At 40.9% G+C, this 26,710-nt stretch overlaps 1 protein-coding gene across 1 annotated transcript; it reads right to left on the bottom strand.

Moving 5' to 3' along the window:
* Positions 1-781: 781 nt before the first annotated feature.
* gatad2ab (GATA zinc finger domain containing 2Ab) lies at positions 782-26,111 on the bottom strand. Its single transcript, XM_023404152.2, has 11 exons — positions 25,946-26,111; positions 10,179-10,487; positions 6,773-6,896; positions 6,267-6,398; positions 5,954-6,025; positions 5,619-5,735; positions 5,290-5,490; positions 4,866-5,115; positions 4,343-4,743; positions 3,988-4,219; positions 782-3,582 (listed from the first exon to the last, which is right to left on the bottom strand). Exons 2-11 carry the CDS (start codon positions 10,472-10,474, stop codon positions 3,449-3,451), a joined length of 1,959 nt encoding a protein of 652 aa, XP_023259920.1. The 5' UTR covers positions 10,475-10,487; positions 25,946-26,111; the 3' UTR covers positions 782-3,448.
* Between the last annotated feature and the right edge of the window lie 599 nt (positions 26,112-26,710).

Genomic DNA, 26,710 nt, shown 5'->3' with positions numbered 1-26,710 from the left:
ATATACATTTATATAACTATCTATTTCTATCTAATGATTTTAAGAATTACAACAATTATAAGAATTATGAATTAAAGGACAGGTGTACATTTTTCTGTCTCATCTATCTTATCGCTTAGAGCAGATATTTAAATTGACATTTTGTGTTATGTGCTGTGTATGTGTTTTTTATGAGAGAAACCTGTAATCTTACATAGAAAAAAAGCTGAGAACTAACATTGCTTTAGTGGTTTGAGTCAAAAACCAGGGGGGTGTGAGGGTGCGGATCAAGGTTTGAGTTCTGTGCTTGATACAAACCGCTGTGGGAGAAAATGAAATAATTGGGAAATGTTAATAACTTCTGTCTTGATAGCTTGCGATTTCAAAGTTAGAATAACAGTGAAACTCCAAACTGTGCTCTGTAGTTTTCTTTTGTAATTGCTTCTTTTTGTTGTTGCTTCACACACTGGTAGTGATGTAACTTGTAGAAAGGATTCTGCTTTCTATGTACACTGACTTCTGCTGCGCAGGGAATAGAAACAACTAAAAAGAAAGCAGTTTTCACATATAATGAAATCCAGTACAAAGGTCTAATGTTTATTACCATCACCATGTGTCTCAGCATCGAACAGTACAAGGTTAGCAGACATTAACTCCTGTGTTATTGTATCCAATTGCATTATATTGATGGTTTTGATGTGTCCACCCAGTGTATGACATCATCCTAATCAGATATAGGAGATTTGTGTGTATGTGTGCACCTCCGTGTCAGTCTGAATAAACAGGCAAAGCAGTCATGAAAGAGGGGTTAAAATTAGTTTTATTATTATTTGATAGAGCAGAAAAAAAAAAAAAAAAAAAAAAAAAAATCAAAAAAAAAAAAATTTCTCATACATTTTCTTTTCCATTTGGGCTGCACTGCCTTTTAGCAGCGTTTCAACCCCAAACAAACGGAATGGTGATATTGTTGTCAAACAGCAGCAGCAGCAGCAGGCAGTAGTCAGGACAGCACAGGGTTACACTTAGCAGGGCACAAAATGATGGGCTCATTCCAGATTGCTTATTTTGCATCCACAAGACGCGGGCTGCTACCTTCTGCCTGTCAGGAATGTACAGACAACCTGGAAGATTTCCAATGCTACTTTGAGACAGAAACACAAAATCTCAAGCAATTTAACTCAAACTTTGTATGCTTGTATTTCTATCAGCAATGCACATACCGTATGTTGCACCATCCTAAATGAAACCCACGTGTACAGTGATGATACCCCAGGACAGGGGGGTAAGCTTCAACTGATACCCATTTACCTAATGCAGTGCACCATCTTTCAGAATGGAGCTTGACAATGATCAGTGAGCTAATGAGTGCACTCTGGTTACAGGACACAAATCCTTACAATGTCACATTAGATTATCACATCATGGATGAAATCAAGCCTGAGACAACAGGACAGCAAGACTCCAGGTTTGTAAATGCACAGTGATGAGATATTCAACACTACTGTTTTAATGTGAAAAGGACAAAAATGGACATATATGGGATATTGAGAAAATAACTCTGGGGATGGGGTGGGGGGTGATCAGCCTCTTTTGTGAATTAGGTTTGTGTTTTAACATATGGCTTGCTAAACATCCAGATTTTGATAATGTTACACTTTTTCACTGCTTAAATGTCAATATTTTATATTTTTTAATTTAGTGACACTTTCCAATAGACCACATTAATATGACACCATTGGTAGACATGAGTGGTAGAGTGAAAGAAACTGGACCACCCCATTGACTGAAATTAAAGAAGACAGCACATGGTTGTTAAATAACTTAACTCCATGAGCAATGCAGATTCCCCCTGTTTAATGTAGGACATATTGTACATCACTAGCTTATCCTGTGCTGCTGCAACCTGATAAAAAAATGCACTATAGCTCATGTGAAAGGCATAGTTAGCTCAATTCAAGGACCTGACATAAATCATACACACCTTAATGTTAAAGACTAAGAAGTTCATGTCATTTGTTGCTATAGGGGTTTTTGCATAACTACATTCTGAAAGCTGTCCAGCTTCTCTCAGACCAATCGTAGGGTGAGTGGGAGCCACTGGACACACAAGAGAAAACAAATCATTGTATGTGGAGATCCATTCAAACTTAGGGCATAAGCATATATCTTTACTAACATGACCCTATAAATAAACCCAGAGACAGTTTGTCTATAGAAGAAAAATAATGCACCACAACCTATGACTAAAAGCAAAACAATGTCAAAAATATGACATTCCTTACACCCCCTCAGTTTAGCATGAATTCATGTTTATATCCAGAGAGGGTTCAAATAAACTAGAAACCTTCTAGCAGAAGGGATTCCATTTGGGCTCCACTAGTTCTTTGGAAGTTTTTTTTTTTCCTTCAATATTCAATAAGAATAGTCCTCCAAACATATGCTCCGTGTTTTTACATGAGTCAGTTAAACCTTGAATCTTTATTCTTCCTCTTCATCTTAGAAAAAACAAAGTATTTAAAAGTAGGCCACAACATGGAACCCAGCAGATGTAAAACCACCTCAACAGTAACATTAGCCTGTAAATTCGGACCTCGACAAGAGGCCACTTCCAAAGTATCAGGGAGCACAATATTCCAAACACAGTATATGACTTACAGAAGAAAAGACAAAATCCTAACATTCAGCCATACAAAATTATCCAACACACGTCAACTTCTCTACTATACACAGCGTTGGTTAGAGAGAAGAGGCAGTCTGTGTGCAGATAGAGATCATTTTTTACAGTCTTTTTTTTTTTTTTTAAATTCTATTCATTTTTGCAAAGCTGAAGCAGTTCTTATTATTTCGTGGATGGTCCTTGAAGCTCCACCACAATCCCTGTGATGAGGTCTTGACTTAAGTTCGGTTCGGCCACCACATGGGCCTGAGTCTGACTGGCTCAGACTGGAGGGGGGCAGGACGTAAGGCGAATATTTTATTGTGTATAATAGTGATTATTATTCTTTCCCTGCCTAATCCAGAGGCGAGGGAGCACAGGGATAGTGTGGCAACTTCCTCTTGGTACAACTGTGAGGGTCAACCAATATACAGGGAGGGAGAGGCAACATCACTGGAGAAGTTTGTAAAATTGTATATGCCTATGTTTACCCCAACCCTCAGAAAGGTACCCAAATTCTATTTGATGAACTCCTCGCATCCCAGAAGCCCAAGCTATTGCAGCACAACTCCAATTTGGGATGAAGGACTCAGGTAAGGAAGATGGTAGCAGAAAGATCTGAGGAGGAGATGGAGGGACACCTCCTTCCCACAAAAAAAAAAGAAAAAAAAAAAGAGAGAGAGAGCGATTCTCCCCTGCACCATTTTGGCCAGAGGCATAGAAATCCATAGAAAGAATTAGAATGATAATGTGAATGGCTGTTATTGATATTAAGAGGGGTAATTGTTATGGTATCAGGAGAGTAAGATTGCATTATTTCCATGTGTTGGCTGCTTGGGAGATAGAACGGGAGGGAATCATGTCCAGCAGGTACTCTCGCTGACGCTCCACTGCAGAGGTGGTCTTATGGGCAGACAAGCTGGGGTTCACATAGGCCATAGTCACACCTGTAAGGGAAACAAATACATCAATGGTCAATGTACTAGATATTATTACCATCAAGCTGTTACATTGATGCTATGGTGAAATATTACACTATCACAGTATTTGGACTCAGGTAGGAAGAGAGGAAATATAAAAGAAAAATTGGCATAATGTGAGATGAGTGAAGATGAAAAATATTTTACCAGTAAAACTGCACCTTTTAGGATTTTACAAAAAAAGCCAGACACAGGGACTATAAAGGGATGCTAAAATTAAAAGTCTTAACCCGAGGAAATGGGAAGAAAGAACGAGAAGTGACAGTGCTAGAGAGGAATCCACCTGAGAAGAGAGTGATTACCCCGAAGAGGAGCAGAAAGCGAGACCTTTGGAGCACATTCTTGGTATAACCTCGTCTCACGTTTATCTACCTGTATTGCCACTGCTCTGCTTCCTCCAGGCAGCCACGTTGCCCTGGTTACTGCTGCTGCTGCCGCCGGCGCTGACCTTTGCCCCCTGCTGCAACGGGCGTGCTGCAGCATGCTTACCTGGCCTGCTGCCCAGCGCTGCTGCTGTCACCGCACTCTGCAGCTGAGAGGAAGAGGGGAACGTGTGGACCACACGAGACCTCACTGCGGACTGGATGTTGTGTGACAGCTGACTCTGTACAGAGACAAAGTGACGGGAGTGTTGGTAAGCCATTATATAAATCTAAAATAAAAAAAGATACATGGTTTTAAACTGAAACCACAGTGTGGGTCCATCACATTGAAAACCCCTGCTAACCTGCTTAATGGAGTGGTGGGCAGAGACAGGTCTGTGCTGCATGGCAGCCCTGACCTGCTTGTACTGCTGAGACACCAGCACCTCACTCTTGGACAGTGAGGGAGAGGAGGACGAGGAGGTTTTAGAGATAGGGGAGGCAGAGGAAGAAGAGGCCGCCTGCTGGAGGATTCGCTGCTCAATTTCCTGCTCCTGTTGGAGTGCCTTAACAAAGGCTGCCTTCAGCCGACTGGTGTGCTCAGCCTTCAGGGCCTTCTTCTGATTGGACGACATGCATTGGTCACAGAGGATGGTCCCAGCCTTCTCCTTTCTCCAGCGGGAGGTAAAGTCTGTCTTACACTGGGCACAGGTGTATGGCTCTTTAGGAATGGAACTGGCCATTGCAGCAGCTGGACCCAGATTACCTGTGTGATGAATGTAAAAAGCAGAAACCTTTAGACTAGATGTATACCTTTACATTCTACAAATAAATATTCCATAGCACAACAGCATCCCCAAACTAGCTACCAGAGTGCGATCTACCCACCCCTGCCGTGCATCTCCAGAAGTTTTTGCACCACTTCTTCCAAACCCAACAAGTAGATGAACTCATTGTTGGCTGCTGAGGGAAGGAAGTTGAACTCGGGGGCAGGAGGTTTGGGTGGAGGTATCTCCAATAGCGTCTTCTCCAGCTGCTTACGCAATGCGAGCTTGGCAGCCGCCTGCCGGCTGGCTGGAGAATCATTGATGCCCGAGTTGGGTGACACTGAGGAGCCCTTTAGGCTGGTCGGAGAGGCCTGGATACAGACGATAAAGTCAATTTAAGTGGACACATAGGGATGATGTTCTTATGGTTGACCATAAGCAGGACGGCAATAAAGTAGAGTCTAGCCATGGAAAAAGTATACTGCATTTCTATCCTGTGTGATAACAACATTTATAATAATACTTTATAATATTAATGTCCTCACCTGAGGGATGTTGACCATGACGTTACTGTTGGCCACATTAGCCACGCGAATGAGTCCCTGCTGAATGATCCTCTGGCCCTGGACCTGGACATTGGGCACAGAAGCCCTGGGAGCGAGCAAGAGTGGAGGGGGGCCTGAGCCGCTGTGCTGCTGCTGCTGCTGACGTAGACTGGCTATCTGTTGAGGAGTAACTGCAATAGGCTGATAACAGCACACACGCAGAAGTAGCCATCAAAGACAAGATAGGACATGTGAAGATAAGTGAGATATTGACAGAACTTTTCAAATGAGTTCACTTTAAATATAAGACCATGTTGTGACTTACTAACCTGGGCTCCTCTGACCAAAGGTGGCATGACAATCTGAGAGTTGTGTTTGGACGGGACATGTTGCCCACCCCTCACTAATGGAGGAGGGATCACCGTGCCTGAGCTACGACCTGTCACCTGATGATGATGCAAGAATACAATTACACAGTAAATTACTGCCTTTGAAGCATATTGTTAAAATCATTCATCATCAGTGTACTTGAATTATTATTTTTTTGAAAGTCTCTGAAAGAAAAGTTCAGTTGCCCTCTACTGTATAATGTAACACAATGTACAGGCACAACGCTCATCAATCCAAGCTCTAGCAAGTGGCTCTAACCAAGTGTAATAACTACCTGGAGGGGTCCTTTGCTTGATGTGATGCTTCCTCTCACCAGAGGAGGAGGAGTGGCTACAGAGCCGGTCGCCTAGAAATTAAGAGGATATAGTATAAGTCCATTAAGCTGTAGGTATTTTAAAGTATGGAAAAAAGTTTATAGGTTTTCATTAATAATGTTAATTGAGAAAACAATAGAATTTAAGGAGAACTAGAAGCCTTCTGTTCATAAAACCTGAAACAAATTTTGCGATTTATCGACTACAACAAAACACGATTAAACAAAAATAAATAAAATATATACACTCCCTTTCCTCTTTTAGGGTTTTTACCTTCTGCACAGTGCTCTCCTTCTGGATCTGGCTTTGTCGTAGTTTCTTAAGCAGCACCAGTTTGGCCTCTTGGAGTCTCAGTTCTTCCTTCAGCTGCTTGATGATCCGCTCCCTCTCCCCAGGAGAACTCTTCTATAAACACATTAACAGAAAAAACAATATCTTAGGGGACAATTAGGGGGAAGTTCATACTAATTGTTTTCAGGTCTTGAGTACTCATTTATCAGACAGGGATAACGAGGCTGACTAAGGTGATTTATAGCAGATAAATCTGGACAACTCAACTCACGACAGTCAGTTTAAAATACTGTCAGTAGTAATTAATCCAAAAACAAGTCTTTAAATTTACCATTGAAACTATGAACAAATGTGTGTGTGTGTGGCAGTACTAGTTTTTGGTTTGATCTTCCAGTTCAGCAGGTAACAGTAAATGAGAATGAAGACTATTGAAGACAGGGGGAAAAACCAAACTGATTTGTATGCAATGTTCAATTCTGTTTTCCTACCATAAGTTTATCTGTGTCAGTCTTTGTGAAGCAGTGGCCGTTCATGACAGGACTGGATGGCTCGTTGTCTGATAACACAATCACATCATCTGGTGATGGTGGCTGCCGCTCCTTCTTTATGTCACTGAGGGGAGACATATTAAAAGCCGGAAAAGAAGAATAGTGATTAATTACGATTGACTGATTAATACACACAACTAAAATTCAACACTATTATATTTCAGTCTAGAACACTGCAATTACCATCAGCTGCAACTAACTTGTAGTTCTATCAAGTGTCCAGCAGATGGCAATATATAATTATGAGTTTATCTTCCCTGTTGCAGTGCAAATGTGCACTAGGACGCACAAGCAGACAAGAACCAAGAGATCAATAATGGAGTAATGGCGACAGGGGAAGATCGCAACGACCCATTATCTCCAGCGAAAGGTAACATTGATGGACCTCCTGCTCTCTCCCTTCCAACAGACACATCAGAGTCAGTCACAAACAACATGCAAACAAAGGGCAAATTAACTGCATTGTTTTGTATAGGAGGAAAAGGCTTCAAGCCTTTGATAAAATCAAAAGTGTTTTTTTTTGAGGACTAAGGAAAACAAAGGCGACTAGTGGCAAGATACATGTGCATCAATCTGGAGAGGGGTGGGGATAAGAAGTAGGGGTTGGTTATAATTTTGCAGCGCATGGACTATGGCGGAACAATAAATCTGCCACTATCGCAGCGTGGATCCTGTCAGGTCTTGAGGGTTGGTGGGTTTGAAAATAGAAGTCTGACCAGTAGCGAGGACTGGTGGAAGATGAGGTAAGGCAGGGGTTGTAATATGACAGTATGTGAGAGGTAGATGTTTGGGTCATAATGTGGAGTTATGCATGCACACAGGCAGTGAAGTTATATAATTGTTCAGGCGCTGTCGAATGAGAGGCTTCAGGGCTTCAAGCTTAGGCCCAGTTTACCACCCAGACAGGGCCTCACCCCTCCCCTACCTCTGTGGCGAGGCCTGTGGCCTAGCCGGATCGGCACAGCCTGGGCCTCAGCTCTCCCCTCCCTCCCAGCTGCCGACACCAGAGTCACAAGCTGAGAAGAGCGGAGGTCCGCTGGAGACACTGGAGAGGGTGACAGTGAGGGGGAGGGGAATACATGGCCAGGAGCCAACCTATTGTGTACACTCTCTCTCTCACTCAGTCACTCACTCAGTCACTACTTCACACACCCCTCCCCCATCCTTACTTACTTCTTCATCTTTTATACTCCAACTCACTGACTCAGTTCTTCACTCTCTTTCTTCCTTTGGCACGCTCCTATCTTCAGACACGCTTCTCTGCTATCTTCTCCACACAACAGCTGTCTAACTGCACCCCTTAAGAAGACACTGCATTCAACAAGGTCAGCTATGTAAATACCATGTCGTTTATACTTGCATTAGGACATGATATTTTCAGCAGACTAAACTATCGCAAACCAAACCACAACAAACATTTAATGTCATAACATAACTCTGTCCAGCTGCTAAGGACACAATCAAACCATGTTAATACAGTGTACTGCTACTTCCTGGAATGTACTTGCCTAGATGTGTGTCTATTCAAATTTAGAAAGATGTCTGACATCCTGGTACTTTGAGAACACTGCTATTCTGAGAAAGATTACGCTCCTAAAGCACAGCTGAAGCCTGTGGGGGCAGCGGTTTTCCTCTGCAGCTCTGTTTACATTCCGTGCATATGAAATGATAAACTATGCCAGACACAAGTAGCATTAGAGGGGAATTGAGAGCTTCATTATCTCTCACAAAAGCTTAATGGTGACCCAGTGTTTTGACTGACTTGGCATCTCTGACAGCATGACATGGACTAGCTTGTGGTGGTTGCTACTACTCTATTGAGAACAGCTTACACAAGCATCACAACACACACCAGCTTGGTTATGTAAGGTCCAGTGTTTCTGCATGCTTCCCAGATAGTGGCTTCACACTGACCCCACTATGGGACTGCTGAATAAGGCATTATTAGGTGCAGGTCATACAGTTCAAAATGCAATGCAACCTTGCAAAGTGCCATTTTAAGCTACATAAGGCTCTTTACATGAATGAAATAGCTAGGGTATGAATAGGCAACTGGCATTGCAAAGATATGTTTTAATATTGACATATTGTCAAAATGTATATACCGGTATATCATCAGAAAGCATGAAAACTATTGAAGAATAGAAGGTAGTACTGCTTCTTCTCAGTGACACCCATTCAAGACATGCTCAGTTACTGTATTGCTATCTGGAAAAGGAAATTTGGTTTGTTACATTTCACAAATAGTTTTACAAAGTTGGCCTACTCAGACCTCAGAAGTCTTTTGTACACATCAATAAGGTAATCACCTTGCAGTCAATAAGCACACCAACACATGCTGAGGGTTAAATAGGGGCCAAAGGTGACACTTCAGTGAACTTTTGATATACCAGAGACAGAGCCAACACTCTCAGCTGAATCACCTCTCTGTTCCATTTTAACTGCCATCACATCACTGTGTGTATTTATCGCTCTACCAAACACGTCACATGACATCAGGCATTTCTCTGTGTGGTCATGTGACACACCCACCACCCCTCCTGGCCCCTCCTTCCTCCAACTGCTCCTTCCAATGTGGAAACCATGGCAACGGCCAGTTGGAACCAGTTTGTGACACATAGCCTTCATTTTGTGTGAAGTGCGAGGCAGAGTTCAGGTGCTGCTGTGGGAGAAAATGGAGCCCAGGCCTCAGGAGCCTCAAACTTTTCAAAATGGGGGCAGGCTGCCGACAACCACACAGCAACTTCCTGTATGACTCCTGTCAGACCACTTGCTAGTGCAAAGTTTGAGAGAAACCTGAAACTCCAATAGACTCATCTCTACGCAAAACCACGCACTGTGCATGCATGCATTCAATCCAAGGCCTGCAGTACATGAATAATAATAAACAATTTTTTAAACAAACTCACACACTAGGTCACAGCTTCTTTTAACCCATACAATGATTCAACATCAATTAAACATAACCATATTAGAAATACAGCAGCAAACTATTCCTTGCACTTTCTACCCTCGCAGACACAAACTGGTTTGTAAGCAGATTATGGTGCATTTTGTCCAGCTGGAAATATTTACAAAGGGTTTACTGTGGACAAAGTTGGCTGACTCTGCAATACTGAGGCTCAGTCTACAGAAATAGGCTGTTTAAGGCAAAGTGTTTATAGTATTTCTTTCAATGTTGTTCAGAGACTAATGGCTCTGACAGTATCATGTAAACTGAATGACCAACAAGCTCTCAGCCCTTATGCATGAACAACACAAAGCACTGTTCATATTAATTCAGAAGTCCAATGCACAAAAACAGGGGACCATCACATCAAACCCTGTGATATTTTCCTTGTCTAACCTTTTGGATGTGCTCATGTCAACGGGTTCGTCTCCAGTCTGCACCTCCACCTTGATGGTGGCCTTCACTTCCCCAGTCTTTAGGATGCTGGCTGCTACCTTTGCAGCCTGCTCACTCTTCAGCTTGACGCCCTCAGCTCCAGTTCCCACCAGGGCCAGGGGAGCTCCAGCTGCATCTCCCCTCTCCAGCTTAACCCGTTTGCCGTCCATGTCCCCCGGGGACCCGGCAAGAGCTGCATGGTCCCTCTCCAGAGCCCGCTTCTGGCTGCGCGTTTGACGCACTGCCTCCTCTGACATGGCTGCTCTCACCCTGGAGAGAGAAGAAGAAAACAGTTACAAGCAGTCCAAACACATTTACAATACATAGGGTACAGGTTTAGGCAGTAACACATAGACCAAGGTGCACTGTAGGACATTGAATTATCTACATCAGATGTTTTACACGTGAGAAAACAGTGGTGGTTTCCACAAAGCAACTTTCAACCTGAATTTTATTTTTCATGATTGAATCATACTGTTCTGCACACTTCACTATCAAAATCTCTGCTTTAAACTAATGTGAAGATTCTTTTGAGTGACTTATCCCCTTGTAGAACTGCCTCTCTTTTTCCCAATGACGTTACCATAACAACCACATAGTAATGCGTGAATGTTGTGCTACTGCCAAATTCTGAAGGACGGTACACGAAATACATTTTTGACATCGGGTGATTTATTGAGTTTAATTTTAAGAAACATATGCAGTCATTTTCGATTACCAGTAAATCCAACGCTAACAGAGGATATCCTGAAATCTGATTTGGAAATAGAGAGGACGAGTATAGGTCCAGTGAGAAAGAAGTAGTCCTGTACATCTTGTGAAGTAAACTGTTTTATTGAGTTACCTTGGCTGAGGTACGATTAGCACCTGCCGTGTCTGTAGTAAACACTGTGGAGCATCCATCACAGGAAATACAAAAAGTTTCAACTGTCTCAATTCAATTTAAAGTTGTGTCGATAAATCTGGACGACAGCAGGTTCAGGTGTAAGCTCCCCAGTGATAGCTGACCTGAGACGCTGCCTTTGTCTAACAGGCAACAGGCAGATGCTAAACCAAATCTATCAATATGAATCTACAATATCACACAATAAGTTTGAAGGGAGAGATGCCCAAAACAAAAGGCTCTCAATCAACGCAACTTGTTGTATGTGAATTATAAGTGTCTCCTAGTTTCAGGGACCTTAAATCACATTTTATTCTAAACATGATTAAACGAGGAACAAAGAAAGACTGTGCAACCAAATCCTGCACTTGTAATTATATGCAATATGAAGTAGCAGCAGAGCCACCAGCACAAAATGAAAATAAAGAATGTGTTAGTTTCACCCCGATGTTCACTGGACTACAAAACAAACCTGGCGAATGAGTCCATCTACTGAATGTAAACCCAGGTTGAGGCAAATAATCATCCTTAAAAACACATTGATTATACACTTTGTTGTTGAGTCATGTACAATTCTAAATTCACAGCTGAAAGTCATCATTATTGATAAATTGATTCATAAACTGTTTATTTTATGAATGCAATGATCAATCAAAGTGACATCTAAGCATTACTTGTTTTGTCTGGTCAACAGTCCAAAACCCAAAGACAATTCATGTACTATCACATAAATGACAAAGAAAATGACCAAATCCTCACTTTTGACAATATATTTGGCTTAAAAAATGACAATGATCAATGAATTGACTAACCGTTACAGCTCTAGGTTGATCAGTATAAAAAGGAACAACCCTGAGGTGTATAGGCGTCTCCTGTTCTACTGCCAGTGCCCCAAATGCTGACCCAAATCGCACTCAGTACAGTAAGAGCACAGGATGGAGAGATCCACTTTACTTTCTGGGAAAAACCTATTACACAGCAGAAAAACAGCACCACTGTGCAACAGTCAAACCAATGTAGGCTAACTGCTCATTATGGAAAAGACACTAGCAGACTCTCTTGAATAAACGTTATAAACATACGATGCTTATAAACATTTTGAGCACATAAACATCTGTGCATGTTTAAAGATTCTGATATGACAGCTTAACTGGTGACTATGGCTCAAACTAAGTGCATGTACACACCATGATCTTGGATTTCTGATTCAGACAGCTGACTCAAGGTCTTTGTAGTCCAATGTGACATAATGATGATTCCACATGACCCTATCCCAAGATTCCACAAGAGACAAAAAGCACTTCCCTGAAAACCGGTTCAAACCGGTCTCCGATTGAGAGTAGGCGCAGGTTTAACCCCTGGAGAGACGGAGTGGCAGAAGGGAGGGAGAGACACGGGGAGGCCACAGGACATTCCAAAACATATGTATGTATAGAAAAACTCCCACTAAGAGTTTGTCACCTGTAAAGCAAAGGCTTTCAAATAACTGCAACATAAGATGGGAAAATAAAACGCAAATCGCTGTCCGCATTAAGGCTGCATTTTGTACTAGTAATTCACATCTGTTAAATCAGCCAAGTTTTATTTTTACTGGGGATGACACTTTGCAAGATGTTAAGCTGAGCTGATAACTAAACCCACCACATGAAAAACAACTACAGGACAACTAAAACATTCAGTTCTGTTTGTGAAGCCTAAAATTCCCCCTGCTCTGGTAACTCAGCAAGGACAGATGTGCCCTGCTGTACCATCCCTGGACACAAAGGCTATCTATCTGCCAGAGATGACAGCTTGTTTGTGGGTGTGTATGTGTATGTGCCCATGTACCACACACAGCGCTTAAGAAACCATACTTTACACTGTAAGACTGTACAAATGGTGGCTGCACATTCTCTGGCTGCAACACTGTGGTGGTGAACCGTGTCAGCCATAAAATGACTGTAACCCTTTGGGACCAAGCAGAGTCACATCTGCACGGCACTACGAACGCTGTGGTTGCTAGTTTAAGGTCTAGAGACGTGGCTACTTTTGTCCCAGAGGAAATGGATGTCATCATGTACTCAGTGTTTAATGTGCTTGATGCACTGCTGCTAAGCAACAAGGGGTGTAAAACGAATTAAAATTGTTGTCCATGCATATGTTGTGATAGGTATTGGGTGCACACATGAGGAGTGAGAGAGCTGCATCTACCAGTTTCATCATTGATCCAGACTCCATCTCACTCACATTCAGTGAAGCACCACTACTCACACAAGGCCATTTCCAATTCAGTTCCTTGGTTTTTATATGAGCCGTGAAGGCCTGTTGTGTGATAGGAGGTCATTCACAACCTCCACTAAGAGGTATCAAAGATGACAAAAGCTGTAGGAGATTCATTATCTTAACTATATGGTAATTATCTGAGCCTAGCCATCAAACACAAGAGTCTATCTACGCTATTCATGGTGAAACCTGAGAGGGTTGGAGAGCAGAAATAACATGGCATCAATACTTCAAGCTGCCAGAAGCTAAGATAGTGTTGCACTGAGACACTGTGTGAGTAATTTGTGATGGCAGGTGGTGACAAAGGACAAGCAGGTATAACATTAAGTCTAAGAGCTTCCATGACAACTCATTATGATGAGGACAAAGCTTCCCTCTGTCCTAGTTGTGCCAGTCAAATTTAAAATTCATCTCAGATTGCCGAATCTCTGGTTTTGAAAACCAGCACGTGTTTAAACAGAACATGTCAGAGAAACACATTTAAATACAGCATCATTTGATAAAACATACATAAACAAATTTGGTTTGGAGGAGGACATCAGGAATTTGTATTTTATGGTCAAGCAATCAACTGTGAAAAGATCCTGATTCAATCAGTGCTAGTAGCTTTCCTGGCAGCTTCAATGCTCCCCCAGTTTCATCCATCCAGTGTGTAAAATCAAGTGAAACTGACACTACGATCTCACAAACAAGTCTGACTTGTCCATTATCAAGTCCATCAGGAGATGCCTAGAGGGAACTGGTACCCCAAATCTCTCTTCCTGGGACTCAGCAACCCAGAGTGGCAGTTCTGTTCAAGGATCAGTTCTGCCAATTACTGTCCTCAATCCTTGATCACTACTCATCTCCAGTATCCATTTCAGTCTATCAAGCCTGCCATGCGTTGTCACATTACAGCTCTTTGACTTACACTACACACATAACCCATGCACTCTGGAGGACAGGCTCTGATTACAGGAACCTTCAAAACAATTTTGAAATCAGGTTCATTAATGATCTTCTCCCATAACAAGAACACACTCAACAAGACAGGAAAAACACTGCATCGCCCACAATACATTTTACAATCAGGATCAGTTTGTTGTTGATTCTTTAGGATTTGTAGGTCCGTCACATTTTACCTTCATTGCATGTTTTGTGTTTTTGGAGAAGAAATTCAAGCACTTTGAGTTCAAACGAGACAAGGTCAAGACCCTGTATATGGCTGGACTGAATATGGTGCAAAATTGACGGCGTAGTTGAAAGATGTTGTGGAACTGCTGTAAACAACTGACATCATCCCGTCCTATTTGTACTCTGCCTACTGTCAGCATTGTCAGACAACAGAACAATTATAATTGTATTAGAGGCAGGTCTTTATTTCTAATTCCCGCTCTGTTTTTTAGTACAAAGCCTCGTTTTCAGTAGCTCTTGTTGGTCATGTTAAAGTTACTGCATTATGGGTTAATACACACTCAACACTTCCTGTAACCGTTTCAAATTTAAAGCCCTCTAGTGTTTCAGTGGACAGAAACCTTCATTTCTTAAAAGGGCTTTCATTGCTGTGCTGACATGCTGCAGTAAAGGTATTGTCTCATTTGTGGTTGCTGGCGTTTATATTTTTTCCTGGTACAAATTGAACAATATTAACATATCTTTTTAATTTAACCTATTGCCTGTAATCCACATCTTTCCTTCAATTTCACCACCAGGTGTTCAACTGGGTTAAGATCTGGTGAATCATATGCCATAGCATCATACTAATCAAACCATGCAATGACCCCTTGAACCCTATGGATGATAGCATTGTCATCCTGGGAGAGAGAATTCCCATCAGGACAAAAATGTTTCATCATAGGATAAAGGTTATCACTCAGAACAACTTTGTGTTTATTTGCCGTGTTCTCTCTAAAGGGAACAAGTGGACCCAAACCTTGCAAGCACAATGCCCCCCAAAGCATAACAGAGGCACCAGATCCCCTCACTGTAGGGTTAAAGCACTCAGGCCTGTACTTATCTTGATGTACAATACACATGCACTCACAAACTTGTGGAGAATATGGTGAAGGATGACTCATCTGACCATTTCACTTTTTTCCACATCTCTGTTAACCAGTGCCTGTGGTTTTTACACCACTGAACTAAAATGTGCATTCATCTTTGTAATGAGCGGTTTATACACTGCAACCCTACTATAATATCCCTCTCTATGTAATTGTTGATGGACTGTTTTTGCTGACACAGTCTGATCATGTCTTACATTATCACTGTCAGTCAGCTAAGGAAAAATGCTCTTCAGTTTTTCCTTACATATGTCACTAATGTACGAGCATCATGGTCATCAAATGTCCAGCCCTGTTTCCTGAAGTCTTTCCCATAGAACTAAATGCAGATGTCACTTTAGTCACTGTTCCTGTTGAAACACCAGCCAGTTGAGCAGTATTTGTGGCTGAAACTCCTGGCATACATGCCCCAACAATCAAACCTCTTTCAAAGTCACATCTTTTCCTCTGGCCATCTTGATACAAAATCAGAAACAACTGGGCCTGTTCAGCATTTTCACACATGCCATAGAGCATGATGGGATGTTAACTGCTTAATTGTACCATGCAGTGCAGCTGTGTGTGCATTTGTTATGCTTCTCCACTCATTTATTCCGATTTTTCCTTTAATTTGTCAATCGTCTGTCACTCACTTTGACATTAAAAAGCAGTAGCTATAAAAATGGCAATAGGATGCAAAAGACAGGAGAAGACAGCAGCGAGTGATTAGTGATCTGTGCCTGTTCCTCTTTGGGAGACTATGGAGGAGGAGGAGTACATGCATGTCCCCTTCATTTCCCTCAGAATAATAAGGCCTAAGGGCAGAGAAGATCTTAAGATGGAGAAAAAACAAAGGATGAGGGAGTTAGGGGCTGCAAGTGAGATGAGACAGCTCTACTGGCCATTCAAATGAATCTAACAAAACACACGTATGAAAAGATATGTACCAAGCTGTTTGATATCCTACACAGTAACTGCCTCAAAGCAGGCTTACCCAAATCAATAGATTTAATAAATTTGCATTTTTCTGTGAAGGCTACATAGGGTAGCATCACTCTTCTTGTCTATAAATGAAGGTGTATGAAATAAATCAGATATGCCTGTGTCTAGCGTGGCAAGATAAAAATGCACTTGCCAGAAAGAAAATGTAAATCTTGTGACCTGGACTGACACTACACGTTTCATTCTCAATAGTCAGCCTCCTATTGTGTCCACGGGTTCGTAGAGAGCTGATCAATGGCTAAGGCTCATCCTCTCAGGTAGCGTGCAAGCCTCTCATCTCCAGCACTGTAATGATCTCCCCACTGGGACTGGACCCAGCCAGCTAACACATTAACAGCCTTTTTTTTTTTTTTTTTTTTTTAAACTGAGGCTTTTCAACTGTGTCCTTGGGGTTCAATATGAGGGGAAACAACAATTATTCTGTCCAATAAAAGCAATACAAGTGTGGATTATTACTGCCCAATAAAAGACAGCAGAGCGACAACTCCTTTTCTTGTGTGGCTAAGGGGCCCCGGCCCTTGTAATATTGAATTAATCACTCAAAGTGCCAATTATCTTACTGGCAGATATAACCAGGCGATAATTATCTTTAATTCAGGGTGACTACTTTCTACTCACCACCATAAGCGCTACTCCTGCTACTTCATTTATGTCATGTCATGCTCATAAAATATGTTTTTTCAATAACTAAATCATTTCGGGGTATTAAAGAGTGCTGTTCTTTTCCTTTGGGATATCGTCTAAATAGCAAAAAAAAAAAAAAAAAAAAAAAAAGATCAGACTACCTATGCTAATCTGTGCTCACCAGGCTAGGAGTGGGGGCAGGGACCAGCTGAGGTGGTGCCATGGTTGGGGGAGGGAGAGGGGTGCAGAGCCCATGTGGTTAGCTGAGCCATAATCTAACTGTACTCAAGTGAAAAATACTCTTCCTTGTCTTCTCTCTCATTTGCTCACTCTCCGTCCTTCTCTCCACCCCTCCCTGCTTCACACACACTCCCCCTCCTCCCCCCTCCTCCTCAGTTGTTCTGTTGTAGGCTCGGCCAGCCCAGAAGTGTGTGCCCCTACTGGTTGGGTCCCGAACGCCAAGGGTTAAGCCCCTGCCATTTTAACGCCACTGACAGATCAGACCATTAGGGTGTTACCTAACAAAATGGAAGCCTTTAACCCTGAATCTGCCAGACTGCCTCTGTGTGTGTGTCTGTGTGTGTGTCCGTGTGTGTGTGTGTGTGTGTGTGTGTGTGTGAGAGTGTGTGAGTGAGCGAGCCAGAGCCAGAGCCACACAGAGTGTATGTATGTGTGCGCATGTCTCCACCTGGATTCTCCCTCAGCAATGTGACAACGACAACAGCAGTAAGTCCAGGAAGTGCAAACCAGACTTTGGTGCGTGATCACACAAGAATGCATAAACATAAAGCCAAATTAAAACACATATGACTACAGCTGTTTAGAAAACACAGACACACTAATGTTACTACTTGTTATGTATCATTACATATAGAACTAACTAACAAAAAAATAATTCTCACAGCCGACATCTCATCTGGATTTTGGCACGCATGCACAAACATACATGTGTAGTGCACAAAAGCATTCTGTAATATTTTGAGTAATTGATTCACACATTTAACAGAACATTACAGAGCTCTAAAACATCTTAACATCTCATGACATCCATCTCTTCTTTCTTGTGCCTCTAATCACAAAATCACGGGATACATTTTCAACCACAAATGTTTACTAGCTATAATAAAAAGGAATCGCTAAATGTTTTCAACAATCCTAGACAGGGATAATCTCCAATTTCAGCCCAATTGCTTCCAAATGGTTACTCCATAATCCTGTAAAACCAGAAGCCCATACCCACATGCAGACCGGAGGGCCAGGACACACGCAGACTGCTATCAAATTACATTTCTCAGAAATGGATGGCAGCAGGAAGTGACCAGAGTAGAGAGGGAAAAAGAGCTTAAAAGGTGCAAAAAAAAAAAAAAAAATACAGTATAGTAGACAACTCTAAGCTAAGCACATCATCAGCGCCAGTTGCTTAAGAAAACAAGTGGGTAAAGTAGGTCAGTTGCTTCATTTTTTTGAGTTTAGTCAGTAGTCATAAATTTTAGAAGATCTTCATCAGTTAGGGTTAATCGAGGTTATACCAGAGTGAATAAAACATTCTGAAGGATAAAAGAGTTATCCAATATAAAGGTAGGCACATTAAAACACTTCCAGATTTCAGACAAATTAACTAGTTGTACATCAAATTATATGAATGACTGTAATGATACTGTCAATAAAATGTCTGAGCGCATATAAAAACAATAAAATCACCACCACAACCGCCCTCTCATGCCATTACAAAAGCAGAAAAACTTACCATGCAACATTACTAATTACTATTCCGCACCTACATAGTTTCTAAGAACAATGGCAATGAGAAATTGTATGAGATTCAATGACTGGCTGGTTCAGCCCGATGATTTGCTGTAACTAGTTGCCAGGCTTGTTTAGGCAACTGGCAAAGATAAAATAAAAGTTCCACAACAAGAACACAACTGCCATGAGAAGTCCTTTTTCCAACACTTGACGTACAACTCATCTGATACACAAGAAGGGAGCAACATGTTGAAGTTCTACATCTACAGGCCAATGAGTACAACATTATATTAAAGAAAAGCTATTCCCTGTGTAGCCAGCAGGTTAATGTTGGAAATGGTTATAAAATCTTATCCAAGTCCACATACACAAAGTGAGTGAAGTTAGTGTATTCAGTCAGCAGAAAAAGTATTCCTTTATATGATGATCAGTGCCCACAGACTGAAAATCATTTTACAAATTAGCATGTTCTCAGTGTCATGTCTGACATGAACACTGAACCTGTCCGAAGTGTGAGTGCTGGCCTACACCTATGAGGATGCCCACATTCTTTAAAGAAATGATAATGCCGTAAAACAAGTATTACAACTCAACGCCTGGCACAAGTTCCGTCACCCAACATCACTATCGGTTGTGGCCTAAAACTGTTGTCTCTTGCACTTGTTACCAATCCCAACAGTGATGTCACGGCTTGGTATTGAACCTCGATACTTTTGAGTGCCAGAATAGGCAAGTGCTATTTTGCAATGACAGGGTTCATATCCAGTTTTAATTGTTAAGATGTAGTTATACATGTAAACCATAAAACTCAATGTAGCACCTGTAACACCTGCTGCTTTAAGCTATAAATAAAATGTGTTTTTTTTTAAGCGACACTCCACACAAAGTCTTATGTTTGAATTATCGAACACTAGGCTTCTGTAGACTTGAAAGAATGGATGCCATGTTCTCGACTAGACTGCAAACTTTTTCAACTCTACGAGGGGGTGAGTCAATACATGAATTCTGGTTAGAGTATCAATTAAAACCCCATACTTTCAGTCATTTCATCTATTTTGAATATAGTTAAACCCCACAATTTTTCCTATAAGCATAAAACAATGGTACACCATCATCATACTCAAGATGTCTGGGGAGACTCCTGCATGCCTAAAATAGGAAGACTAAAATTCATTCATTATGGTGATGTTGAAAATACAATTTGTAAGCTGAGTCATTTCACCCTGATAATGGACTGATCCAAAAGACAAAGGGCAGTGGCAATGACAGCGAGCTTCAGGAATGATAATCATGTCATTGTTTTTCTTATGTAGTGTGGTGGACGTGGTGGAGGACCATGCAGTGTATGGAACCCCTAACCGCACTGTGGCATAGGGTTGCAATGGTAAGATCTCTCTGATAACCATCTCAGAAAATAACAGTTTCACAATATCACTGTATTTCACAGTTACTATTATCATTATTAATTACTAATTTAAGAAGTATTAACTCATTCTACTTGATATGAAAGTACTAATTACCATACTGTAAAAATATTCTGTTACAAATCCTGCACTGACAATGTTAAGTAAAAGTACTTAAGTATTATCATGAAAATGTACTTCCAGTATTAAGTACTAAATGCAGAAACATGTCCCCAGTTAGTTATATTATAATTCAATTTCAAATTATTATTACTCATGCTTTAATGTAAAAGCAGAATTTTATTGTTGTAGTTAGTAGTTTTTTAACTCTTTTATATCCAACTGCAACCAATGATTATTTTCACCATTGCTTAATCTGATTATTTTCTCCATTAATTAACTGATTTTTTTAGTTTGTAAAAATTCTGAAAATAGTGAGAAATGTCATGGCAGGTGCTCTAAACAATTATCAAAACAGTTTTACTATTAAAAATGTTTAATTTAGTGTAGGTGTACGGCTGCACATCTTAGGACTCCGCACTTAGCTGAAAAAGTATCAAAACCGATATTTAGACCCTCTCACACTCATCTCAGTCTCGTGCCTCTGCCACGTCCAACTAACGTTAGTCAAAGCTGGCGATATGGATGACACGAGTGCATACACTGAGCCTCAGGCTAAGTCTATACTAATATGTTTCAGTTTTAAAACGCATCACTTTTGCTACATTTGCACCTGGTGTCCACTAATCCAGAGTTTTCAGGCCCTTAAAACAGAGACTGACCCCATTATAGTTTGAAAATTCCAGGTTGTGTTGTAGTCTGGACAGGTAGAAACAGAGACTTTTATAAACCATGACACACACACACACACACACACACACACACCCACACACACACTAACCCTAATAGAATGGGGAGACACCGCAGATTATTTTCGATTTTATGATTCACATTTAAACGTTCACATTTTTTTGTTATTTATCAAAGTTATGAACGGGACACATAGTTTGATCTACACAGAGGGATGGTGTTAGCAAACAGGTTTGATGCGTTTCCTCCTTTGGAAGCCACTTTGGATCTACATTTTTTGCAAACTGATTATCTGTCCTCACGTGTAATTTTACAAACATGTTTTGCCTGTATATGCTGTATACTTTCTATGAGAGAAATGGACAAGTTTGTTTATCATACATCGGGTAAGTGACCAGTGGGCTCAAACTTCCAAAGTCAGTGTAGTTAACCCTTGTTTTGATGACATTTTACGCATGGGATTAAGGTTGAAATACATGAACATACAAGCTGCACAAAACAGCCATGTGGCAGGGAGTCAGGCAGGACAGTTCGTCCCCTCTTGGACACATGCCTTGATGCCGCATGTTTCCAAGTTGCTGGTCTGCCTGTTTGCTGCACTGAGAGTTCGAGAGTTGCCATGTCAGCACTGACCACACAGTGGGAGCAATTGTTATAGACAGACTGAAAAGAAAAACAACTTTAGAAATCTGTATGCCATAATATATAAAGTGCAATTAGTCTTGTTTACATTGGACAAGATGCTATTTCGGGAAATTATGGACGTGCAAGTTGTCACTTGTAAGCAAAAATACCAGTGGAACCAAACAGAAGCATGATTGTCATTTACATTATCCAAGTCAGCAGTAAGTTTATTACCATTACCATTTTAGATTTGAAAATGTGACGATTTGCCAAGTAGCACCACTCAATGTAACCAGTTCCCATCCTGCCATAATTTAAATGATGTTTAGTTTTGGAAGTGGCCAGTCAAACAGAGGAAAGTAGGCGACTGCCTAGCCTACATTCAACACTTGGAAATACTGTGTGAATGAATATTATGTATGTGTTAGGTGATTTTAATTTTTTAGGAAAAAATTTCTGTACCACAAAGCTAAACACTGATAAGAATACAATGCAGAACTTGACACTCACTTTCAGTACTACATGGTTTTCATGAATTTGAGTGTTGTTTTTTAATACATCGAATAGGGATGGGGATACATTTTTAAGCCCACAATATCTGCCAGAATACCCGTGGCAGCTGGGCTGGTGTTATTTGTGCCTGCTGACTTTTGTTTTAGTCTGGTGCACTTTCTACTTTCATGAAATAACCACTGTGAAATTAGATCCATTTGAGTTTCAATTTAGTTTGTCTCTCTCACTCTCTATCTCTTTCCTCTTTCTTTTTCTTTCTATCCATCTATCTCTTAGTCATGTGGTCATACACAACATGTTATCTATGTCAAACATACCTGAGCCAATTTTATTATGGTAATCACTTTTAAAAGAGAAAACTGTCACTGAGCAAGAATTAAAATGTGAATTTTGTGTCTATCGTGTCTAAAATTGTGCCTATGAATATAGTACCTCTGTGGGTATGGAAGGCAATCTCCAAAAAACAAACACTACTTCTTACCATTTATTTAAAGGCCAGTTCATTGTCAGAAAAATGGTCCACCTGGTCAGCAGATGACCATTTACCGAAGATATACCATAAGTATTCTGCAATGGTATATGTCATTTTCATTTCATTGGGCACTGGCTATGCAAACAGCAGACGATGAGTAAATTTGCTGTCAAGGGCAAAGTGTTAAGTATGGGAAATATGGTGGAGCAAGAAAGCCTGAATTCAAAGAGTGTTTCTTCAAGGTGGAACTAAAATTGAAAGGTAAGCTTCATTAAAACAATAAACACTATTACCATTTCATGACTACACACGTGTTTTTAACTGTCTAAGATAGGTTGTTCACACTGTAAACAAGCGTGCTTAAGTCAATATGAAGTCCAACAGGGTAAACAAGAAATAGTTCGGGCAGTCAAACATTGGAGGATTCCTCTTCTCCAGCTCCAAGAATTGCCCAAGACCCTTGGGTGGAACCCCGTGGCCAGTATGACTACTCCTGTCCTCTGGCATGTAATGCGACACATAGGGGAACTGACAGGAAGAAACAGTTCTCCACGGACATAAAAAATATTCAGATTATAAAAAACTGTGTACATCTGCTAAGTAAAAACACTACTACATGATCAGAAACAAGGTTTGTTGAGGCATCAAGTCAAATTTCTAGGAAAAGTTAGCAATTCAACAATGGCATCTAGCATAAAGTACCTAAGCTCAGTGAAGCAAGTCATATATAACTGTCAAAAAATGAACTTAAAGCAATGCTTAAATGTGAACTACACCGTATGAACAAGGGGTCCATTTTCACTTACAGCAGCGTCTTTCACTTTTGCATGTGAATTGAAAAACAACAAGTGATTGCTACTGTGTAAATGAGCCCAGGACTCCTACTGCCAGTCTTTTTCCTTTAACATCACTGCGGCTGAAACCTAATCCTAAAAACTTAAGTACAACGAGGATCCCTCATCCACAATTTGAGTCTGCCTGGTTTCAGCAGCATTTCCGGTTAACCTTTTCACAATGACTGTGCTCACACTCAAACAGGCTGCTGTGTGCCCCGCAGTGAGCTATAGAGATATTGTTATTGTAACGCCTCAGCCAGATGTGAATGGATGGAAACAATAAGCACTATGCCACTACTACCCTGCAGAGAGTTATCACCAGTATTAGGTCTACATGTTGTTGATAATCATTAGAACTGGTAAAAAACAAAAACTAATGCAAGGACTGTTACATATCCCGGGGATAAATTACATCACGATTCACTGTCGTTGGTCAGGGTTGTGTGAAACAGATGTGATCTCCATTTGAATCTCTCTCATGCCCATAAATTCTATCTAAAAAAAGGAACAACAAAACACAATGGAGTGAGTACATCTAGTCCCCCCCCCCCCCCCCCCCCCAATTTAGAGACATTAACATAACAATCATAAATTGGATGTAAAAAATAATTTAATCTGATCCTTCACTTTCATGCCCATGGCTCAGCATTAAAGTTGAACAGCACAGGTTGTAACTCAGCACAACTGAAAAAACACTTACAGCAAGATTAAATTCCAGAAAAATGGACCTGCAAATACCAAGGCTAATATAACAATAATAAACTTAACAATGGCAACAATAAGCAGGGTTCCTTTGAGCCTTACTTATGACAAAAGCTGAAAAAAATACAGTGTCATGGAAAAAACAGATGTGTCTTTAAAAAGTTTCAGTCCTGATGCAGCAGAATAAGAGTGGATCTCGAGTCATGCCTGTCTGGTCACATCACTCTCAGGAGGGTTTTCATAAGAGGCACCCCTCTTCAGGCAAATCGAAGGCCCATCATAAAATGCGAAGCGACATGTGTCCCCCATCAATAGCCAAGGGTGCCAACTGTCTGCTTGCTCTAAAAGGAGGGCACTTGCTCAGCAGAGGTAGGGATATAAACACTGCTGTTCAGTTTAAACACACCTCAAAGACAGTTGAATACTGACTTGAAGTGTCCACTCAAACAACATAACCCACGGTTCATAACTTGCTGTAGATTTAGGTAACTGTCTAAATGAATCTTTAAATGCAGAGCCCCAACAGTCATCGCAAGCCTAAATAATTCAGATATACCTTACAAACAGGAAATCTCACAAGTAACATCAAATGATTAAAACCACAGGAATGCCTTCATACGTTTGAGTTCAGTGGGAAATCATCGTTATAGTAGTTATAGGGCATACTTCTATACTCTAAAGTAACACATCTCATTACATACATTACGAGATTAATGGGATTTGATTGTGGTGAATTAACACTGATATTCTGGTACAAACACAAAGTAGGCATTTGGTTATTTATGGTCTGACGTAGGTAATAGCGACTAACCCGTGGTGGACAGACAGACACTCACTCCGACGGAGGCACAACCGTCCACCATTACGCCTCCATAAAAAGGCTTTTCACGGTTGAGCTAATCTGACAAAGTTCTGAGATCAGTGGCTCATAAAGCCATAATCATACCCATCCACAGCTAGGAAAGCGGCCAGCTTTGCACTAACCGGTGGCAATACTGTTTATGGTGCTAAAAAACTTTAGTGAGCCAACTTTACCGTAAAGAATTGCTACCTATTTCCAACTTACCCATCAACAACAACAGGCTATCTATGCTAACGTTAACTTGGCTTGCCAACAACAACCTGTCCATCTGTCCGGCTACAAAACCAGTGGCTATCTAAAGGGAGCTAACAGCCAGTTGTGGTTATCAGCGATTACGCGGAATCAAGGACAGTGACTGGACACTAGCGCACACGCTCCTTTAAATATGATGATATGAATTATGATTTTAAGCTTTGATGTCGGTCTGCGTCCAAATAGCGATACAAGACAGACAATGAAACTGACCCCGTCTCACTGAGCCGCTAGTGTTAACAGGCTAGCTATCGAGCTAAGTTAGCCTGCTAACGCTAACTCCCTGGACACTCGTCTGCCCAGACAGACAGTCGCTAAATTTATTCACAAATAATCGAGCGTTAATTATGTACAGAAAAGCACCACTTTCTCTAAGAGTTTCATCGCTTCGATATATACAATTGAAAATAAACAACTTACAATATATCTTACTATTAGAGCATCTTTAAACAAGTTTGTTGAGGAAGTTACTTTCAATATTGCTCGACTTTTTGAGGCGGTTTGTTCCCGGCAGTCAGTGCTCGGTAGGTGTATGTGTGCCGCTGAGCGACACACACACTGTTACCTTGCACGTTAGCTGCGATCAAGCTATGCTAGCTAGCTTAACTTACGTTAGCTGAGCTAACACCGATAGAGAAACTTCCTTCGTCGTCATAATTTAATTGAAAATTAAAATAATGGATTAGTTCATATGATGATGAAATACATGAACTTACGAAGTCTAGGAGGAGCTTAACCGAGTTCCCCCGCGATTTTCAGATGTTTGGTGTCGGTATTTAGCTGGCTTCGGTGTAAAAATCCCGGGGATCCCCTCTCTTCTGTCCGCTGCCACTCCGGTTGCCAGATAATGTAATGAGCCACCACAGGCGGCGTCATGCTGCGTTCATACACACCTCGGAAATGTTAAGTTTCCAACTGCTGAGCTAGAGGGAAAATGCTGCGTTTGGAACTATTAGACGGAAGTACTGCAGAAATAGGGACAGCACAAACAAGGGCAGGGCAGTTATTGAATGGGAACTTAACTCCTGCACGAATCCAATTTAAAGAGTAAATAATACAATTTCATTGTATGATGACCTATTGTAAATGTAGTCTGATCCTGTAGTGTTTTCACTGAAAACTTGTGTGACAATGTTGTGCTTGCTTGTCAAAGAAACGTTTCAGTTTCTCTGTTCATGCATACTGGACCTAAAACATAAAACAAAGGATTATGATTATAAGATTTTCACACACGCATATTAAACAAAGATAAACATAAAAAGTGATGTATCCATTTAACTCTTTCATTTTAGGTGTTTTAATTTCTATCAATGATAATGTAGTTGGTCACAGGTGTATACATGTGTTCCTTTATTTTGTGCTTTGTAGTCCATATGGTCTTTATTCTGTGTATTTTAGAACATTTGTTCTCATGAAAAAACTCACATTTTGCATATTATATTTACCAGGACAGTATGTTAAATGTCATGTGAGTGTCTCCT

Source organism: Seriola lalandi, unplaced genomic scaffold (assembly GCF_002814215.2).
Source record: "Seriola lalandi dorsalis isolate HSWRI2012SDOR001 ecotype SW California unplaced genomic scaffold, Sedor1 jcf7180002054224, whole genome shotgun sequence".
Lineage (NCBI taxonomy): Eukaryota > Metazoa > Chordata > Actinopteri > Carangiformes > Carangidae > Seriola > Seriola lalandi.
Note: the sequence above shows the minus strand (reverse complement) of the source record. Positions and strands in the feature narration are given on the sequence as shown.

Excerpts from the sequence above, each read along its gene's own strand:
- gatad2ab (XM_023404152.2), bottom strand. The coding sequence starts at position 10,474 with ATGTCAGAGGAGGCAGTGCGTCAAACGCGCAGCCAGAAGCGGGCTCTG. Across the intron at positions 5,736-5,953 it reads CAAGCAAAGGACCCCTCCAG|GTGACAGGTCGTAGCTCAGG; the intron begins GTAGTTATTACA and ends CATCATCATCAG. Across the intron at positions 5,116-5,289 it reads TCATGGTCAACATCCCTCAG|GCCTCTCCGACCAGCCTAAA; the intron begins GTGAGGACATTA and ends GTCTGTATCCAG.